Source organism: Thermobia domestica, chromosome 3, assembly GCF_964235325.1.
Source record: "Thermobia domestica chromosome 3, izTheDome1.hap1.1, whole genome shotgun sequence".
In the NCBI taxonomy this organism is placed as follows: Eukaryota; Metazoa; Arthropoda; class Insecta; order Zygentoma; family Lepismatidae; genus Thermobia; species Thermobia domestica.
In genome coordinates this window covers 125,864,536-125,885,528 of record NC_137456.1, presented here as the reverse complement: position 1 = coordinate 125,885,528, position 20,993 = coordinate 125,864,536, and the positions used below count along the sequence as shown (strand labels likewise).

The 20,993-nt window shown below is 35.9% G+C and overlaps 1 protein-coding gene across 2 annotated transcripts in view; it reads right to left on the bottom strand.

The window, feature by feature from the left end:
* The window catches only part of NAT1 (N-acetyltransferase 1), an 88,842-nt gene that overhangs the window by 2,893 nt on the left and 64,956 nt on the right, over positions 1 to 20,993 (bottom strand). For both annotated transcript variants that reach the window (XM_081751637.1, XM_081751636.1), the window contains 3 exons: positions 13,695 to 13,814; positions 9,089 to 9,275; positions 398 to 519 (listed from right to left, as the gene is read on the bottom strand). In XM_081751637.1, the coding sequence (XP_081607763.1) occupies positions 398 to 519; positions 9,089 to 9,275; positions 13,695 to 13,814 (429 nt within the window). The remainder of the gene's footprint in view (positions 1 to 397; positions 520 to 9,088; positions 9,276 to 13,694; positions 13,815 to 20,993) is intronic.

Below are 20,993 nucleotides of genomic sequence, written 5' to 3'. Positions count from 1 at the left end.
CCCGTTTCCTCCCACTTTCTTCATTTGTTCATTTTATTCATTCTAATCGCAGTTTCCTTGAGTCTCAGGGCATAAGCGTGGGACATAAGACGAACATTTAATTTTGATTTACTAATAGAGCAAAATAAATTTCCTTGTAAAAATTCATTCTGAATTCCTCACACTTGCGCTTACATTCACCCAACTGGAGTATCTAGCATTTTATAAGCGAACTACTACTGATAAAGTTCGGATTAATTTTTGTTGAATGACTAATTAACAGGAAAGCACTCAGCTTACTTTCACTGCTGTAAATTTGAGGGAAAAAAAAATAAACTGGCGAACTTCCTTCGAAAATTACTGGCAAAAAAGGAAACAAGAATATTCCGCATACTCTGCAAAAATTTGAGAAACTTACTTGAAAGAGAGCCTTTCCTTTGCCGGGATAATCATCTGTAATATCTTCTTTCCATTTTAAAAATGCCTCCTCTTCTACAACTTCCAAATTATAGAGATTAACAAACCAGCGTAGCAACATTCCTAGAAGGAAAGATAACACAAGAATATAGGTACAAATTGCACAAGTGACTGTCCATGCATATCAACTAAATTTTATTGAATATACTAATCCTATATATCAGTCAGTGAAGTGCAGTTTTACTGAAATATGTATCGACATGATTTAATGCCGTGGAAGAAAACATCTAAAATTGTACAAGAATTATGTAATTGTTTGAAACAGTATTATGCTCATCGGGATCTATAGGTAGCTACACCAGTTTAATAGTTGGGAAAACTATGGAAGGGTTTAATAGATAGCTCTAGTTGTCTTATCAGCTGATTTGCTGCCTGTATACGTAACCCGTGCTCTACTACCCGTCATATTGAATCAGGGTATGTTCTGTATAACACAAACTAGGGAGTAGGTAAAATAGAAATTCGTTGGAATGGAAGCGAAAAAGAAGTATGTTTTCGTAAATTACTTCGGGTTCTACGCTTGGAGGCTAGGAAGACTTGTATTAAAATGCTTAAAATGCATATTTAGCGATTAAACTAAATTTGTAAAATATAAAATAGCAATAAGCTAGTGTTTGAAAACTTTTGTTACGTTGGGAAAGTTGTGTGGCATTTGATAATGAAAAGATAAGTTACATAAGTACTGCCTAACATACGCACGTAGTATTAACTTTTCGTTATATAATATATATATATATATATATATATATATATATATATATATATATATATATATATATATATATATATATATATATATATATATATATATATATACACCTTGTTTTGGAATCGGCCAGTGGTAAGGCAGTTCATTAAGTACTGTATATGGCTACAATTTTGTGTTTCACTTAAAGGTAAACACTTCGCACTTGAAACAACTTCCAATAAGAGTTTGGAATTTGTTCTTACCATTTTGGAAATAAATACGCAGGGCCGGTTCTAGACATTTCTTAAGTGTAAGCAAACAATATTTAGACGCCCCCACCTAATTCATAAGAGTAAAAAGATGTAACGGATAAAAAATTTTCAAATAATTGTTACAGTTGCAAAATTTCTTCAATACCTATAGTCTTCCTGTGAATATTAAAACGAAAAAAGCGAAATTATAACTAACTGTGGATGAATACTGAACCAAGTTCCAATTTTAACAATTAATACCATTTTTATTAAATAAGCACAAGACAACTAAGATATATGCCTAAGATGTATTCTGACAAGTACAATTGAAACAAAAATTAAAACAAGAAAATGTACGAGCTTCAAGTCTAAAATAGCACAGGTTTGAATTGGACAAAGAGGTATGCTCTTATGCTTCATTAAAAGCATATTTACATAGTATTTTATAGTGATACGATTATGGTAATTAGGTTAATTTCTAGTTTTCTTTATTACTGGAAAGTTAATGTTATAAAGACACTTTTCTGGCCTTCAATTTGGCTAAATCTCTTATTATTGGATCGTATCAGTTTCGTTAAGTATGTCATTTTCAATGGCCAACAAAGCTAGTCCATTTAATTGTGCTTAAGATACAGTTGATCTCAAATAACTCTTAATTTTAGCTGAACTTGTTTAATACACAGCACATGACTAAAGTGTGTGCCTTAATTGATATTTGTTTTCGAGCCGGTGGCGGAACTTCAAAATCGGGTTCTCCGCAAAAATTCTTTTCAGGGACTCTTAGGCCTATAAAACAATTAAGTCCTGTTATGTCTCTTTCCAACATAGACGTTCGAAATCAGGCAATGAGAAGCAAAATGTAAATACACGCAGTGGCGCACACAATATTTCTCTTTCAGATCTGAAGATTTTTCGGAGTAGCCTACAAAATACAAATAATTGTGTGTATTTGCCCCCTGAAATTGTGCAATTAAAATAAAATAAAACCCAGACTGACCACCTCCGTCGGCGCATCAGTGAACACAAGTAAGTAATAATCAAAACTACTTTGCATTAGGACTATTATCAATGTTTAGAAATATCGCTGCATCTAAATTTGATACGAGAGAATGGTTTGATAATGTTTGTTACACTGATATAATGCAAACGCTGCTGGGAATGACAGAGAGAGTTCTGAAGAAAGAAAAAAAAAAGTTACTTATAATCCTAATGAACTTTCGATTTCAGTTATCCTTTCGAGTTATATTCGCATATACTGCGTGAAAAGTAATTGTATTCAAACAATTTTCGAAATATGTTAAATTTAACCCAGACTCGTAACCGAAGAGGCCGTATCCATTTTAATTTAACAATTAGATTAAAAATAGCGTGATCAGGATCATGCAATAACTTTGCTTGATTGAAGTACGGTTAAATGTTAGCAGTTAATTCCTTTTCATAGTTACCCCTGTAATATAATTCCTTAGTATACAGGCCTTAGACAAATAATGTCAGAAGTTTACATTATTAGTGAACAATATTATGAGAGAGTACACTGACGTTTTGAACACTGTGTGGATTTTTTTTTTCCTCTTCTGAGGGTTTGTTACCATTGTTAAAAAATCACGGACAGAGGTAAGATCTTAAGTGAAGCGGCACAGGTTGGAATCATTGCGCGTCATAATGTGGGCTTTTCTATTCGTCAAAAACCTCTCAAACTGAAATATACTCCATCTACTTTTGGTGACTCCATCAAGCGGCTTCAGCAAAGACGAAAGAACTTGGACAAAATCAAACTGAAAGGCCTCCTCGTATTAAGTCACGTACGAAATATATTATTGTATTGTTTAGCAAAAGAAATTCGATGCAGCGGAACTCCAATCAGAATTTAATCAGTCCCCCTACAAATATTTCAGTTATTACTGTGAATCGACATTTGAGAGTAGCTGCACTCTGGGTAATAATTGCTGTGAAGAAACAATTAATAGTTCAATGGAATCAAGTAACAGAGGCTCTAATCGACTCTGAAGAACAAAAATTGGACAAAAAAGCAGTAGAAACGCGTATTATGGACTGATTAGTCAAAATTTCAAGTTTTTGCACAACGACACCGAGTTTATGTTTGAAGATTTGTCACAGAAAAGATGCGTCCTAACTATGTAACCTTTATTAAACATGGAGGAGGTTCTGTGATACTTTCGAGGTGTTAAGCAAATTCTGGAGTTGGTTGTATTCACAGAATACAAGGAAATCTGGACAAAAATGGTTATTCCATTTTAAGCAGCCATATTATTCCCTCAGGATTTGATTTGATTGGTCGCAGAATCACTTTTCTGCACGATACTGATCCGAAGGACACGTCAAAACTTTGTTCTAATTATTTTAAGAAGAAACAAGCCAAAGGAGATATTTGTATCATGGAATGGCCTCCCCAGTCTCCAGATCTTAACCCCATCGAACTTCTCTGGGAAGAGCTTGGCAGAAGTACGAAAAGACTGTCTAACATCTGCTGCTGATGTTTTTGATATTCTGCAGAACGCCTGGAATAATAATCCGGATGAATATCCTCAAAAACTTGGAAGCCGCATGCCCCGATTGCTGAAACGAGTGACAACGGCGGAGGGTGGTTTCTTTGACGAGAACAACATTTAAAGAATTCGCCAATTTTAGTTGTTGGATAACATTATTATTCTGATGTTACAACTATCACTGTTTCTAAACTACCAAGTATGCTGTCCAAAATTGCATCGTATTACAAGCCTAACTTAATATTTCCCTGTTTTTTGATCTGTCCGGAAACTTTTGACCGGCAGTATATATATTATATATAGACATGATAGGAACGAAAATACTGACTAATGAGAAATTGACTAATAGACACTAACAAAATGAGCATTAAGAAGTGTGAAGCGATTGTGAGCCACTGATATTAACTTCAATTAAAAATTCCCTTAGAAATTGTAATAAATTCATTTGCACCGCTCATCTTTTTAGTATCTCCCCCCCCCCCTGGAAATAGATAACAGAAGTCTAAGAACTTCCATAATGTTCATTTCATTTACGCTGACTTTTCTCAACTCTTAACTGTTGCAATTGAACCGAAGCACTATGTGCGGACACTGTTTATGACAAAGCGGAAAACATGTCTTTCTACTGTGATAATGCCGTCCAATCCATAAGCAAAACGTGCATTTATCTTCCTTTTGTTAGTTCATTCCCATTTCAAAGACATATTTGGCAATGATATTTTGTAGCAAGATCGCGGAACGGTTGTTGGAGAGCAATGGAAAGAATACAGTGCTTAATATAAATCTATTGAAAAGCTAAATTTCTCTACATTTTATCTCAAATTTGCCAAATCTCTCTCCCCCCCTTCCTCCTTAAAAATTTGGCGCCCTCTTCATCAGGCGCCTCCTGCGAAAGCGTAGTTCGCAGGATTCAAGATCCGACCCTGTATATACGGTATAGAAATATAGTTTTTTTTTTTTTTTTTTTTTTTTTTTTTTTTTTTAAGTAAGATTTTCGGGTGTTAAATAATTCTGAGAAACTATATACACTCATGTCCAAAATGATTGTCGCATATCTACAACTGTTTTCTTGTAAGAATATAATTTGATAATGATTTTGCAGCGTACTTTTAATACTGATACTGTGTATATAATCGAGAAATGTATATTTCTGATAAATTTCATAGGAAAAGAATTATAAATACGACAATTAGAATGAGTAAAACAAATTGTTGCTAAATGGACAAGAAAATTTTATTTTCGTTTTATTGTTCTTATTTACTGCTCTTTTGGCATGAAATTTGTCACATACATGTCTTTGCCGATTATACACATACTAACATTATAAGAAATACCGGGCGAATTTGTTATCAGATTATATTCTTACAACGACATATTTATAGACTAATTTTGGACACGAGTATATATGAACAAAAAGGGAATTTCCACGCTAGAAAGCATTTCTCTTATGAAAGTCGTTTGAAACAATTTTGCGTTCCGTTCAGACGCATGGACAATTCGTTGTTGTTGCCTTTAGTTTTCGTTGACGTTGTTAAATAGAAAAACTAGAGATTTTCACTTCACTTGCCTCCATATTTAAAATTCTGTTTAGAATTTTATAATAAATGTTTAACTATAATTTTTGGATGAGGTTTAATTTGGCTTATTAAATAGAGAGAAATTTTGAAATTAATAAACGACCCAAAAGCAAATTTGTTTTTGAATGCTAGGATTAGTTCCGTTGTTGGGAGGGTATATATTCCTGTGTCTGCGGATAAAGTCTTATTAACAGTCATAAGATGATTACTCTTCCTCAGAGCAGAAGTGACTTGTTACTCCCGCATATTACGTCACAAATATTATATCGTACAGGCTGAATGAATTATCAATTGAAACAGAACTGAATGGCAAGCTACGAGTGCCAGAATGCAAATTTTAAGAACTTAGCACGCACATATTTGTGCAGAGGCCAAGTGCCACTTGCTACCTTGGAAGCTTAACAACGCTTCTTTTATGTTAAGCATTTCATACGCTCGTGCCGGATATCACCTTCATTTTTTCAAAACCGCTATCCTTCAATTTGTGCTTTGTCTTCGGAAAGAAGTCGATCCCATTAACCTAATTCTGGCGGGTAGGATGAAGAAGAAAAGGGGTAATGATGCAGAAATAATAAAGTTTCGAATGCTACCATTTAATCATTGAATGCCATTATGAGTCTTCATTTTCATGTTTAGGACTCTTAAGCTGAATATCCATCTCATGTGCCTCAGGGGAGTTCAACTGATGGACCACCTGATACACCGAGATGAATTTATGATATGCACAAAAAGAATAAGATACTATTTGTTGCTCTTCTAATCTCACAGATATGAGAAGCCCTGTTTGGTTTCCAGATAATGGATGCAAATCCAACTCTTGATCCTCCTGATGAACTGTAACATGAAGACTTGTATCCAGTCCCGAAAAATTGACAGTTCGACACCATGTTCCATATGACGATGTTCTGAAGCAGGTCGTAAATGATTCTCCTAAATAATCTTCATATACAAACTTTGCAACATTTTCGAGGCTTGGGCTAGTTCAAAGTCGCCATTACTACTCAGTCTTCCATCATGTTCCTCTGCTCTTGACACACAAAACAAAGTATCACTAAATGGTTCCTTGACTGGTCATTGATCACAGCACTTGCAACCATATTTTTTCACAGCACTTGCAATACACGACGTGCTGGTGTGCCGAGAGAGAGAGAGAGAGAGAGAGAGAGAGAGAGAGAGAGAGAGAGAGAGAGAGAGAGAGAGAGAGAGAGAGAGAGAGAGAGAGCAGTAGACGAACCTTAAGTCGATAACAAATCAGCCTTCACGTAGTCTGGAATTGTAGGCAAACAAAGCAAGGAAGGCCAGTTCATCTTATTTCTTTCTTTTGATACGAGCTACGTCTACAACATGTTAGTCAGCGAGCTCCGATTTAATCTCCTAGGTGGCACTTAGGAAGTCCCAACACAATATGACTCCGATAGATGTTCAATACATGGTGGGGTTCTGACATTTACTGGTCCGATGGTAATCAATTTGAGTAGCTTTGCTGTTTGCTTCTTGTCGACCGTTTCCACCAATTAAGTGTCACTCCGTAATTTCTTGATATCTTTAACCTGTCCGGAGTTATAACTAATAACTTTTATTAATAAGGAAAGAGGACAAGCCCTTAATAGCACTCTGACGGTTTGCTTCAGAATTGAAACTATCAGCATCTTTAATTACAAGATATCGGACTACAGGCGTCGCGACTGTCTTTTCCACACTATTTACAACTTGAAAGAATGTAATTTGTTCTCGCTTGTTTTGGGCTTTTTACGAGAAGGTGAGCCCGGACCTGACTGAAGTTTTTTCTTTTTTTGGTACCCGTAAAAATACCAGAATTAAATGTATATTTATAAATAACAAGTGTGTGAACACCGCAAATTCACACCGGAGAGCTAGTATTGAGAACGGACAGACGCGGTCAAGGGAAGTGGAGGTGATAAAAATAATAATAATAAAATAAAAAAATATTCCCATCGACAGAAACAATTGGCCTCGGAAAACGAATTTGAACTAAAAGAATGGACATGTCGAATTAAATGATAGACCTGGACCAGCCCTCAAAACGTGTGGATTTTAAAAACATTATATTCTACATGTCATAAGTTTAAAATTTAACACTGAGAACTTAAAACAGTATGTATTATAATTTATTACACGAATGTAAGGAGTTTTTGTCTTTTTAAATATTAAACATGATTCATATACTCGTAGCACCACCAGTGAAGAACTCCAATAATTAAAAAAAAAAAAAAAAAAAACACGGAATACTTATACGAAAATGGCTAGTAAATAATTTTAAGTTTGAAAAGGATTTTGAATTTTTTAGTTAAATAACTTGCACAATAGAAATTCAAAATTTCTTCTTTGGAGTTTTAGGTATGTAACGTCGACTTAGGATTTAATTGCAAATATATAAATCGCTATCTGTACGCAAAGTCAGTTACAACAAATATTTTAAACGAGAAGATTGGCGATATTTAACGGCTGGCTTTATTTCTTGCAGATAACCCAACGCTAGTTCGAATCTATTTTTGTAATATTAATATTATGCACATGAATAACTGTTGAACACACAAAAATGGAACATTGTCTAACCTCATGTTGTGATATCTGCCAAAGATAGAGACCGGTCATTATAACAAAACAAAAGAGTTGTTTAAAATCTGTCTATCAACACTTATTTCAGTAAGATGACTCGATTTCTGTGGTGGAAAGGAAATTTTACTAACTGAATACAAAGAAGACTGTTTGGACGTCATTCTACATGAAAACAGAATCAGTCATTGGGTTATTCTGAATTTAAGAAAGTAACTCGCAAATGAACTTGCAGTATGACAGCCAAACACTAGGTGGATGCTCAATGCATGCAGTTCGAAATGGGTGCCAAATTGGAATATTTTATGGAATTCCTCCCATGAACCCACAATTTAGTATTATTTTCATAATTCGATTTTGCCTACTTTAACTTGTTCCTTGATAGCGTATATAGTTAAATTTCGGGGAAACCGAAACTCAGTATTGTTACGAGTACGTCTCTTAATAACTGTTTTCATTTACGATAATTGGAGGTGAATTCGCACCTACAGAGGATTTGGTGATATAAAACAGTTATTTCGTCCACTGATATATATAAGTTCAACCATCAGAGGTTCTGTAATTTAGACACTAGGTTGTCCAGTACAACAATTCTAGTGTATTCCATGTGGTCTGAATAGTTAGTTAAGCACCACCACGAAAGCATGACTGTTCATGAAGCGAGACTAGGTAGTGTAGTAAACGAATCGGCGTGGTAAGTGGTAGATCCGGTTCGAATCTTCTCGTACATTTTTCACTATATATAGTTTACTAACATACGATCGATTTATCTATAAACCTATTAATATCAGTAATTAGCAATAAAAATATAGTTCTTTTGGTGCCTTTACAAGACTGGTTATAGTATAAAGCACAGTTAGAACCTAGACAGGTGTTATATCCTCTCTACTTCTTATTCCATCATTTTGAAGTAATGTAATTTGGTAGAACAGAACGAACTTACAATCTGAGAAATACCAAAACTCGGAATAGAAAACTGAAAATAATGTAACTAACTATATGGAAAGCGAAAGAGAAGACACCAATACTTACCCTTGGGGAACTGTAATGTGTAGCAATACACTTGTAGTGCATAAACCGCAATAACCTGCAGATCTATGTGGTCATGAAGAAATGCCTGAAGAACAGGTTTGAATTTTTCTAGTAACAATTTCTCCTTCTCCTGTAATGCTTTATCTGGTGGATTGTTTTGATCTGTACCCTCTGAAAGGGTTGTTTCCTGAAAGTTGAAGAAATATATTAACTAAAACCAGCAAATAATAAAAGACAATACTATCCTAGTACTTAAGTTCAATGGGAATTTCATAATATACTAATATATATCTTAATACTCAATGTGGACGCATTCTATTATTTGTATTATTCTTGCTCGTCCACTTACAAGCAGTAATATAATATTCGAGAGCAAATCAAAGTTATGCAATATCTTTACACATCAAACATTAAACTACTAACATTTCTTTGTGATTTCTTGTTTTTACTGGTATCTAACTCGGCATTGGAAAAGCAATAGTAAGATTCAATGTCGAGAATAAACTTCTTTATATTTTATAGTCAGAAACAGTATTAAGTACAGGTTGGACGTATAACAAATGATAACTCCAACCTATACTTATTGTTTCTTAAATACCCAGGTCCCGGATAATGGATCCAGGCACCAGATTTTCTTCTTAAAGAATAATTTTGCCATTCCTATTATCACTATTTCCAGTTTGCAGTAGGCTTCTCTAGCAGTACTATCTAGCTGTTCCAATTCAATTATCACACATTTTATTTCCTCCCTTTTAACTTCTGTCGCTGTACAGCCCCCCCCCCCCCCTTCTATTTAATCATCCTTGTTTGTCATTTTAGTAATTACCTGCATTAAATATTCTTCGTCTTTTCGTTACGTTTTCTATTTTTATGTTCATTTTCGATTAATTCCACAGTAAGACGATATCTGCACATACCTCTATTGAAATAAGGATACCTGATTAAAACAAGTGTAATCCTCTGTAGAAATAACATTTGTCCATCTCTACCGTTAGAGATGGCGTTTTACTAGATAATTCATTACCACCCATGCATAACCATTATAGTTAACTGAAATGAGTATAAAACTCCTAGTATGTATACCTGGTTGTATGAAAACTAGTCAAGATAGGTCCAACTAAGGATGTGAAAGTGACAAAAATGGTAGAACTAAAACAGTTGAAGAAACAAGAGAACCCCGAGGAAACCTAAGCACATAGTGCTTGCCCACAACTAACTTCACTTGGCACGACCTGGAATCGAACCACACGCACCAGAGGTAAGCGCTGTACTACTTATCCAAATATAGTATTAAATTTACTCTTACTAACTGAAAAATCCTATCTACACTACTACCAAAAGCCACGTATATAAATTTAGGAAATGAGACTAGAAAAGCTTTCTGAAATCGAGACTAAAAACTGTTTCTCGTCTCGTGAAAACAAACACATTATATAGTACCTGTAAATGTACGAAAAATATGCTGAGTTAGAACTGAATCAAACGATTGCGAAATTAAAACCAAGCAACTGTTAATAAGAGTTGTACAGCGCAATAATCACCTCCGTCCCCGAAGAAAGTTACCTATTTCGAATTTGCTTTTCCAAAATTCTCCACATAAAATTGTCAACTTACAAGACTGGGATCTAACACACTTAAACAGAGTAAGTAGGAACTTGGCATCTCTTGGAACACTACGAGGCGTACGCCAAAAGTGTGTGTCGTTTTGTTCTAAAGTCCACATTTTGTTCTTTCAGGGAAGCAAATACTGCGTCGGAGACGTCCATAATTTGTTTGTAAGCAGTTCAAGATTTGTTTACTATGTGGCAGCAGCTGAGTCACAGTGCCTGAACGAGTACGGCATGTTTCTGACGGTCCGGGGACGTGGAATTTTAAGTTGAAGAGCGACGAGTAATTGTGAAATTCTCACCGCAGCTGGATGTTACAGCCGATACTCATCGCCAATTGGAAGGTGTATGTGGTTATAGTGCTCTTGCAGGAAACACGGTTAGAAAGTAGGTGCGTGAGTTCAAAGCAGGGCAAACGAGTATGGAAAATTTGCTGGGGTCTGGCTGTCCAAAAACATCAATTGACGTTTACGTTGTCCGTGTTGAAAATTTCATCATGAAATATAGTGTGAAACCATGCAGGAGATTTGTGACATTCTGGTGATAACAATGGGAACAGCAGAATGAATAATTACAAACTAGGCTCAAGGAAAGTTTCTTCTCGCTTGGTTCTACGAATGCTTAAAAAACGATGAAAAAGAGGCAAGGATTCGATCAAGTGCTACAAAACTGACACGCTTCAGGAGAGAGGGATGCAATTTCTTGGAAAGTGTTGCGACAATGGATGAATCACAAATTCCGTTACTCAACTCAGAAACAAAAAGGCAGTCGATGTAGTGAAAAAAAAAACAGATCAGTCATAAAAAATTAGAATTTCGTCAGATGGCATCCAACGAGGGAATTGCCTCTGGGATTCCCCCAGAATGACATTTTTCACACTGTTCCGAAAGGTCGTAAATGACGGACGAGTATTTTCGTACACTTTTGGATATAGGATTTTTGACAAAATTGACAGAAACAAATGTCAATTTCATCTTCCACACGGACAACGCACAACTACACCCACTCTCCTCATCAGATTTAGCCCCGAATGACTTCTGGTTCCCAAACCTTGAGAATTCTTATTGTGTATTTTTTTTTTTTTTTTTTTTTGATGACTGTATCATGTATCAATAATGAGAAAGTTTGTTAAATAGAAACAGATTAGTTCTCCGTATTAACGAAACTGCACGTACTTTTAGTGTGCACCTTGGAGATATAAGTTTCGTTAGTATGATTTATTATGATTACTATTATTATTATTGGCTGGATTACCCGTTCTTTGCACGGGGATAATAGATTTATGGAAAGTATTCCCCCTTAGGATGCGCATTTCAATGATAAAGTATAACTATAAAATTAGTAATGCTACCCCTTCCGACATCGGGCTCGTCAGTATTCATTTCAGTAACACAAAAAACTGTTGACTGGACACTAGCATCGGTCGCTTTCGATTATTATTACTCCACAATTATTTCTGTTAGGCCACGATCCATTCATGTATCGAAAAATCCTCAAAATCGGTCCAACGGTCTAGAAGGAGACTGCCGTCAATTTTACATTTTATAGATTACGCTTGGTAACTAGGACCTGGCTGAATATACACATGAAGCTTGTGAACATTATTTACTATCAAAGACTTGTTTCTTTAGTCTTACTGTTTTTTCTTTTGCTACCAAAAGCAGCAGGATACTTTTCTCCCGTTGAAACATTAACAGTTTAGAAAATCCTTTCCCCTAAATAATAATAAAACCAGTAATGACATTTATGGGCGAATTTGCGAACTGCTTGGACCACGCGGGATCAGAAATTAATACTAGCATAGGAGCGTGCAAATTACTCTTAATATCTCCTGTTGTAATTTGAGGAAAACCTTCACAATGTTTTCTGAAAACAATTTATGTACATTTTAAAAACAGAAACAAGGTTTTTATTTGTATTATAAGCGTATCAATATGATTTGGCGTTTCCTTGTTTTTCATTGATTTTCTAATCAGTTTTCGATTATTAATACAATAAACTGCAAATCTAGTATGCGAATGAAGCTTCTATCGGTACAGCTGCATTAACGAATCTGTTTACACTGAACTATTGCGCCTTTTTTTCTTTAGGAATTTCATGGACCCGAAATAAATGAAGTATGTTTATGGCCCATGTTAAATCGACGCTCTTAATCCACATTAGCTGTACTCAGTTCTGTTGCCTCTTAATGAAAGTGAAATTAATAATCAATTAAAAGTAAATGCTGTGGAAATTAATTGCAATTGCTTTCTACAACAATTACTTTCAATTGATTGATTCACTGATTAATGGCCAGCTGCAATTAACAATTACTCATTTCACTTGTAACTTGCAACGAAAACTTCATTAATTCAATTGAAATTTGCCGAACGCTGGTACAGACCTCTCCTCAAAACCTTCTATAGATATACCACATTGACTTGACACCTAGTTTCGCGTTCCAAGCGCTGCTATTGGCTGAAGATATTTCCTTTCGCTAAGGCTGTCTCGCTTAGCAACAGTTGAACCCTTATTGGCTCAACGCGTGGGTGTGTCGACTGTATGAGCTTTGGCTCGCATTTTTGCCACGACTTAAGACATTTTAGCAGCACTATACCAACGTCATATGGTATAGTTATCCTGGACGCTTCCACGAACTACTATGCGAAACAATCGTTTCTACGAACAATTTTACTAGTCATGTTAACTAAATCTCCTAACACTGAAACCAATTACCGTGCACTCTAAATAGCCAATATGAATCGGCTAACCTTTATTCACGCTGTATGATAAATCTTTGACCAACTTTGGCTCATTAATTTCCTCCAAGTCTGAACTAAATATGAAAATTCAGAGTTATTAAAGATAATGACGCCAGCACACAGTGCAAATGAAATATAATTACGATTTTATTTATTACAGTTTCTGAAGCACCAATTCAGGGGAAAACTAGATATACCCACTGACAATTAAAAAATATCAATCCCTACCAAAATTTTATACAAAACGAAACAACTAACCTGTGTAATATACTTCACAAGTACTGTCATTAATGCATTGATAAACCCTGGTGCAGTGTAGTGAGATGGATCTAAATTATCCTTAATCCACTTGTAGAATGGTGTAGGATTTGGGTCAGCCTAAAAATAAATTTAGATATTACTCTCAAAAACTATTTGTATTACAAAATCATCTAAAAGTAGCCTAAAATACCACCAAGCATCTGATAATAACCTACTAAAGTATTATCTGTCAGGAAAGTAAATGTACACCTGTTTTTCGAGTCTGGCATTCCTGCTCTCCATCCGTGGAGAGTATGAGAATTAAATCAATCAAATGTTTACTGAGGGGCAAAAAGAAAAGTTTAATCTGAATAAGACATTGCAGAAAGACACAAGCTGTGAATACGAATAGTGCATAGTGTAAATAAAGGACGACACCGAAAGAGAAAGCCAGACACAGCTGTTGAACTTAGAAAAAAGAGTAAAAATTGTTGAAGTGGGAACATAAAACACAAATACAACAAATACGCCGAAAACTAAACTTTCACCATGCCATGATCTTGGTGTAGTGGTTAAGGTGCTGGCTTACAAATGCTAAGGTCGCCAGTTCGAATCTTCGGTGAGGACATTTTTAAAAAATTTTGTTTATAATACATGCAGCTCATGAGAGATGGTAAAAGAGGTCGTACTTAGTCTTTCGTAGCAATTATTATTGGTAATGTTTAGTACTGATAATACTTTTGTCTTTGCGTATTCGTTTCATTCTTTTCTTCATTTCAAAAGAGAAAAATATAAGAACAAATGCCACCAAAATTCCTCATATTTTGAATGTAAACGCCATTTGCAATTAGTAAAGAATAAAAATTGAACGTTCCGATGTAGCTGCAAAAAGTAAAAAGAAAAACATGGAAGTAGACCATACTCATGGTTATTAAAAATACAATTTCTACATGCCTTACGCCTCCCGACCACGTTTCTACGTTAGCAAGTAAGAGGTTTGTGTTTAGGTTAGGCTGGTCAATACGTTTTGCAAAGGGGCCCGGTGACGCACCACAGGTGCGAGAAGGGAGCAAAACACTTTTTCTCTCTCCCTCTGTGTGTCTGTTTATCTATCTATCTGTATATATATAACGCTATTTGTGAATGCCGTAACCACCCTAATTTTCAGCGGATTGAGATGAAACTTGACACAAACATTAATTGTTGAAATATCTTCAGTTCGTTAACCAGAATAATCAGAAGAAAATGTTCAAAATGGTGGCCCTTTAAACTCGTAAAAACTTCCAAGGGAACCACATTTCGCCCATAAATGGGTATTCAGAATGTTTGAATAACTTTTCCTCTTTTACTGAAATATTTGCGTGCAGAGACTTATTGAAATATTGGACCCGATTAATCGCATAAAGAATGTTCACGCCCTTTTCGCTACGGTCAGTTTTTTTTTTTTTTTTGCAGGAGGGGGGTTATTTTCGTAGTGATGATAAGATGATTGCTAGTGATGATATGAAATTACACATTGAAAGTGAAGTAACTTGTGAAACGTGTTATTTGAAAGAATCATATAATAAATGCGCTTTCCTCTAACACAGAGAGAGCGTGAATGGCGAGGAGTGTTATTTGATTTGCTTTTTGGTAACACATTGCATTGCAAATAAAGGTAGGCAACATTAGTGGTAAGTAAAACAACAACAACAATAATAATAATAATAATAATAATAATAATAATAATAATAATAATAATAATAATAATAATAATAATAATAATAATAATAGGTGTTGTTTGTGGCAAGGCAATATCTTCCTCAATTCTTCTTCAAACGTAATGATTGTAACGCCATATCTCCCTTACAAACAAAATATTAGCAATTTATATCGAAAGAACGGGAAACTGTTGAATGATGGGAGCAACGTTGGACAGTATGCACTCATAGTACTCAGAAAAATAAGCGATTTCAATGAAAAATGAACGAAGAGTCATTGCCGTGGGTAGTCATGGAGCCAAGCAGAGCCCTCTTTAGGCAAAATGTCAATAACTTATATCGAGAGAACAGGAGGTGATAGTGAGATGGGACCAACGTTGGACACCGTGGACCCATAAGGCGCATCGAAAAAATTAGGGGGGCGGGCGCCAGCCAGCCTTACTTATTTCCACATAATAATATAAAATTATATTGTCGAAATACACACACGAGTTAGCTAGTAATATGTCATATTATTATTATTATTATTATTCTTATCATCGACAGGCTCTTTTCATTACGTGTGCATGTTTGACGTGAAGCCAAAGAGAAGATCCATCATTCATAGAAAGAATAAGAATAGCCAGTTACTTTAATTGCGAACGACGGCGAAAAATACGAAAAGAGACAACCTTAGCGAAAAGAAACAATACTTTCTCTCAAATGGATAAAAAAAGAAAGCCGAGATAGATTCGAACTCGCATGGACGGCGCGAACAGTCAGTTCAGTGTCCACTTTTTTTTTTTTTTAACTGACTCACCGAATGTGTTTTAGTAACTTACTTATTGCTAATTTTATTTGCTTCACTCGTTTAACTTGCTTTTTCTAATAACTTATAACGACAGGGACACGAACACAGAAACATCGAAGACAGTTAAAAATCATAGATGCTCTCCCACCGGGAATCGAACCCGGGACACCATGCACCAAAGGCGCATGTGCTAGCCACTAGACCAGCCGGCTGGGCACTGCTCACTCTCTGTGTCGTTAGGGATTACGACCACTGTATTGCCAGCTATCACTTCTGAGGGTTGTATACTATGATCACATGTTTCTTCTTTGCTGGAAGAGTTAAACCTACATTCTATGTAATACATGAAATATTTAGACCTACATGCTCTTCATATAATGTAATAAAAGGTCATGCTGGGAATAAGAAAAAGAACATTCCTTGGACAAAACGGAAACTATTGGCATCAGAAATAATTATCTACGAGGCATGCGCAGTAGTATATTTCAGAATAGTTACTGTTTAGTTCAGTAAACGAAGAAAGGGGTATAAAAAAGCAAATATGTCGATTCAACGAGATCGACCAGAGTTGACAGAGGCTGAGTAGTAATACAACAACTTGGTTAAATTGATAATTGGTTCTTTATTCTGTAGTAGATCGTATCACTCTTTACGGGAGAGTAGAGAAAGACTTAAACGCTGTTATATAGTAAGCATTAGTAACACGATCATACAGACACAAATGGATGTAACTGTGAGTACTACAACTTGGATTTAACGAAAGCCGTTTAGATATTCAGTGGTTTGCAGAGTTGTATAAGACACAACAAGATAAGACACAATACAATTCTTCATACCTCAGCTTCCAGTAACTAGATACATGCAATTTCAGGAAAGATACTGAAACTGCTGTCGGATTTTAATACATGACGTATTGCAGGATACAAAATGCTTTGCATTACTTGTTCGTTTGTAGACAGCTACTAGCTTAGTGTTCTGAAAGGTTGTGTATAAACTAGAGATAGCCAATTCCGGAATTATTACTTTCCGGACTCCCGAAAGTAAAACCGGACAAATTCCGGAATTCGGAAAATTCCGATTTTGGAATAATTCCGGAATTCGGAAAATTCCGATCTTGGAATAATTCGGAATTCGGAAAAATCCGGAATTTAGAAATTTCTGATTTCGTTTACATTCCGGAATTCGGAACAATCCGGATTTTTTCGAAATCCGGAATTTTTCTCAATTCCGGAATTTTATAAATTCCGGATTGTTTCCGAGTTCCGAAATTATTCTGAATTCCGGAGTTTAACTGAATTTCATAATTTTCCGAAATCCGGAAAGTGAAAGTTCCGCTTCCGAAAAATGAATTTATTTTGGTTAATATGAATCGTGGCGGAAGTAAGTCTTTGACCAGGTAATGGCGACTTCTTTGAAAGAAATGAGGTGTATGAGAATTCAATCTGTCATATTTGTAGTTTCGTATGGAGAAAAAACAGGTGTGTCTTGAAGCAGTAGAATAGCCAGGATGTGTGTTTGGGGGGGGGGGGGACAAGTGCTGTTATAGGCACATATAGAAAAATTACAAACAAAAAATATATAAACATAAAAATATATAAAAATTACAAACATCAAAGTACCAAAGTACAATTTCGGACCTCTTTGGGGGGCCGGCCCCTCCGGGCCCCCTTCCCTACGCCACTGTCCTGAAGGTACGGAACCCTTTCCCCGAAATCTCTACTTTTAAGTAAGTTTTGCCAAATTTCAACGGCAAGTTTAAAACTTTTATTATTATTATTATTATTATTATATCAACACTGTGTATAATCTTTGAAAGATATACGGTTTGTATCTGAATAGTAAAAGCTAATTGACTGTCGATCTCGGTCGTCGAGAAGTCTTCAGGAGGGAAGGACATCGGTCACGTTCTGGGTTTGAGTTCCGAAAGGGCAAGTTTTCGGGCTCGAGCCAAAAATTGTTAAGAGTTATAGGCTTCAGCCAAACATGTTCAAAACAGCTGGGACCGGGTTTAGGGCTATCAACGGCTCGAGCGGCTCGGCTTACAGCTCATTCACTATCGAACCGAATCAAGAAGTGAGCCGAGCCAACAGCTCACCCATCCGAGCCGATTTGAGCCATCGGCTTAGTTGAGCTGAATCGAAACGTGCCGATGGACTAATTTCAACTTAGCTGGCTTGAACCGGTTCACATGAGCCGAGTAGGGGACCCATCCCAACCGAGAAAGCTCGAGGCATCGGCTCAATTGAGCTGAGTCGATGGCTCGTTCCAACTGAGCCGGCTCGGGTCATCGGCTCATCCCAACCGAGCCGACTCGAGCTGTTCGCTCAGTTGATACGAGCAGAGCCGGTTGATATCGCTACCCGAGTTGGTCTTCTGCTTGGGCTCAAAAATTCGACAGTTCAGGTCTCAGCCTTGATTTTAAGAACAACAGTATATACTTATATTGGTGATTACGACATTTGAGGCTGTCTCGTAATAATGAGAAAAAAACCTTGTCTTCTCGTTATCTAGACGAGACGAGATACACAAAAATTGCCCCACGAGATGCACTAAAATTACGAGAAGAGACGCACCCCTGTCGTGAGCAGCACTAAAAAGTATTCCATATTAGTGCTTACATTTCTCATGGCTTTCGCTTTCCAGTCTAATCAGGCAATTATTTAAAAAAGAGTTAAAACGAGCTGAACGAGCGAGCGAGCCATTATCAAACTCGACTCAACTCGAAACTCGCTCTGGAAATCAGCTCGACCTTGATCGCTACGCGGTAAACGATTCGTCTTTAGTCTGGTGACGTTAGGTTTCTTTGTCTCAGCTTGCAAACTTGTATGTTATATTTCTTCGATTCAAAATGTCTTTCGTATTTCTTTTATGATGTCCGAAAAGTTTACATTAATAACTTGTGTTTTCCTTGAACCGTTGGTTCACAAGTTTGTATTTTCTCCACACGAAACTACAAATATGACAGATTGAATTCTCATACTCTCTATTTCTTTCAAAGCAGTCGCCATTACCTGGTCAAAGACTTATTTCCACCATGATTCATATTAACCAAAATAAATTCATTTTTTGGAAGCGGAACTTTCACTTTCCGGATTTCGGAAAAGTATGGAATTCAGTTAAACTCCATAATTCAGAAGAATTCCGCAACTCGGGAAGAATCCGGAATTTAGATAAATCCGGAATTGAGAAAAATTCCGGATTTCGAAAAAAATCCGGATTGTTCCGAATTCCGGAATGTAAACGAAATCAGAAATTTCTAAATTCCGGATTTTTCCGAATTCCGAATACTCCAAGATCGGAATTTTCCGAATTCCGGAACTATTCCAAAATCGGAATTTTCCGAATTCCGGAATTTGTCCGGTTTTACTTTCGGGAGTCCGGAAAGTAATAATTCCGGAATTGGCTATCTCTAGTTTATACACAACCTTTCAGAACACTAAGCTAGTAGCTGCCTACAAACAAACAAGTAATGCAAAGCATTTTGTATCCTGCAATACGTCATGTATTAAAATCCGATAGCAGTTTCAGTATCTTTCCTGAAATTGCATGTATCTAGTTACTGGAAGCTGAGGTATGAAGAATTGTATTGTGTCTTAACTTTTTGTGTATTATACAACCCTGCAAACCACTGAATATCTAAACGGCTTTCGTTAAATCCAAGTTGTAGTACTCACAGTTACATCCATTTGTGTCTGTATGATCGTGTTACTAATGCTTACTATATAACAGCGTTTAAGTCTTTCTCTACTCTCCCGTAAAGAGTGATACGATCTACTACAGAATAAAGAACCAATTATCAATTTAACCAAGTTGTTGTATTACTACTCAGCCTCTGTCAACTCTGGTCGATCTCGTTGAATCGACATATTTGCTTTTTTATACCCCTTTCTTCGTTTACTGAACTAAACAGTAACTATTCTGAAATATACTACTGCGCATGCCTCGTAGATAATTATTTCTGATGCCAATAGTTTCCGTTTTGTCCAAGGAATGTTCTTTTTCTTATTCCCAGCATGACCTCTTATTACATTATATGAAGAGCATGTAGGTCTAAATATTTCATGTATTACATAGAATGTAGGTTTAACTCTTCCAGCAAAGAAGAAACATGTGATCATAATATACAACCCTCAGAAGTGATAGCTGGCAATACAGTGGTCGTAATCCCTAACGAAACAGAGTGAGCAGTGCCCAGCCGGCTGGTCTAGTGGCTAGCACATGCGCCTTTGGTGTATGGTGTCCCGGGTTCGATTCCCGGTGGGAGAGCATCTATGATTTTTAACTGTCCTCGATGTTTGTGTTCGTGTCCCTGTCGTTATAAGTTATTAGAAAAAGCAAGTTAAACGAGTGAAGCAAATAAAATTAGCAATAAGTAAGTTACTAAAACACATTTGGTGAGTCAGTTAAAAAAAAAAAGTGGACACTAAACTGACTGTTCGCGCCGTCCATGCGAGTTCGAATCTATCTCGGCTTTATTTTTTTATCCATTTGAGAGAAAGTATTGTTTCTTTTCGCTAAGGTTGTCTCTTTTCGTATTTTTCGCCGTCGTTCGCAATTAAAGTAACTGGCTATTCTTATTCTTTCTATGAATGATGGATCTTCTCTTTGGCTTCACGTAAAACATGCACACGTAATGAAAAGAGCCTGTCGATGATAATAATAATAATAATAATAATAATAATAATAATAATAATAATAAAATATAATAATAATAATAATAATAATAATAATAATAATAATAATAATAATAATAATATGAAATATTACTAGCTAACTCGTGTGTGTATTTCGACAATATAATTTTATATTATTATTTGGAAATAAGTA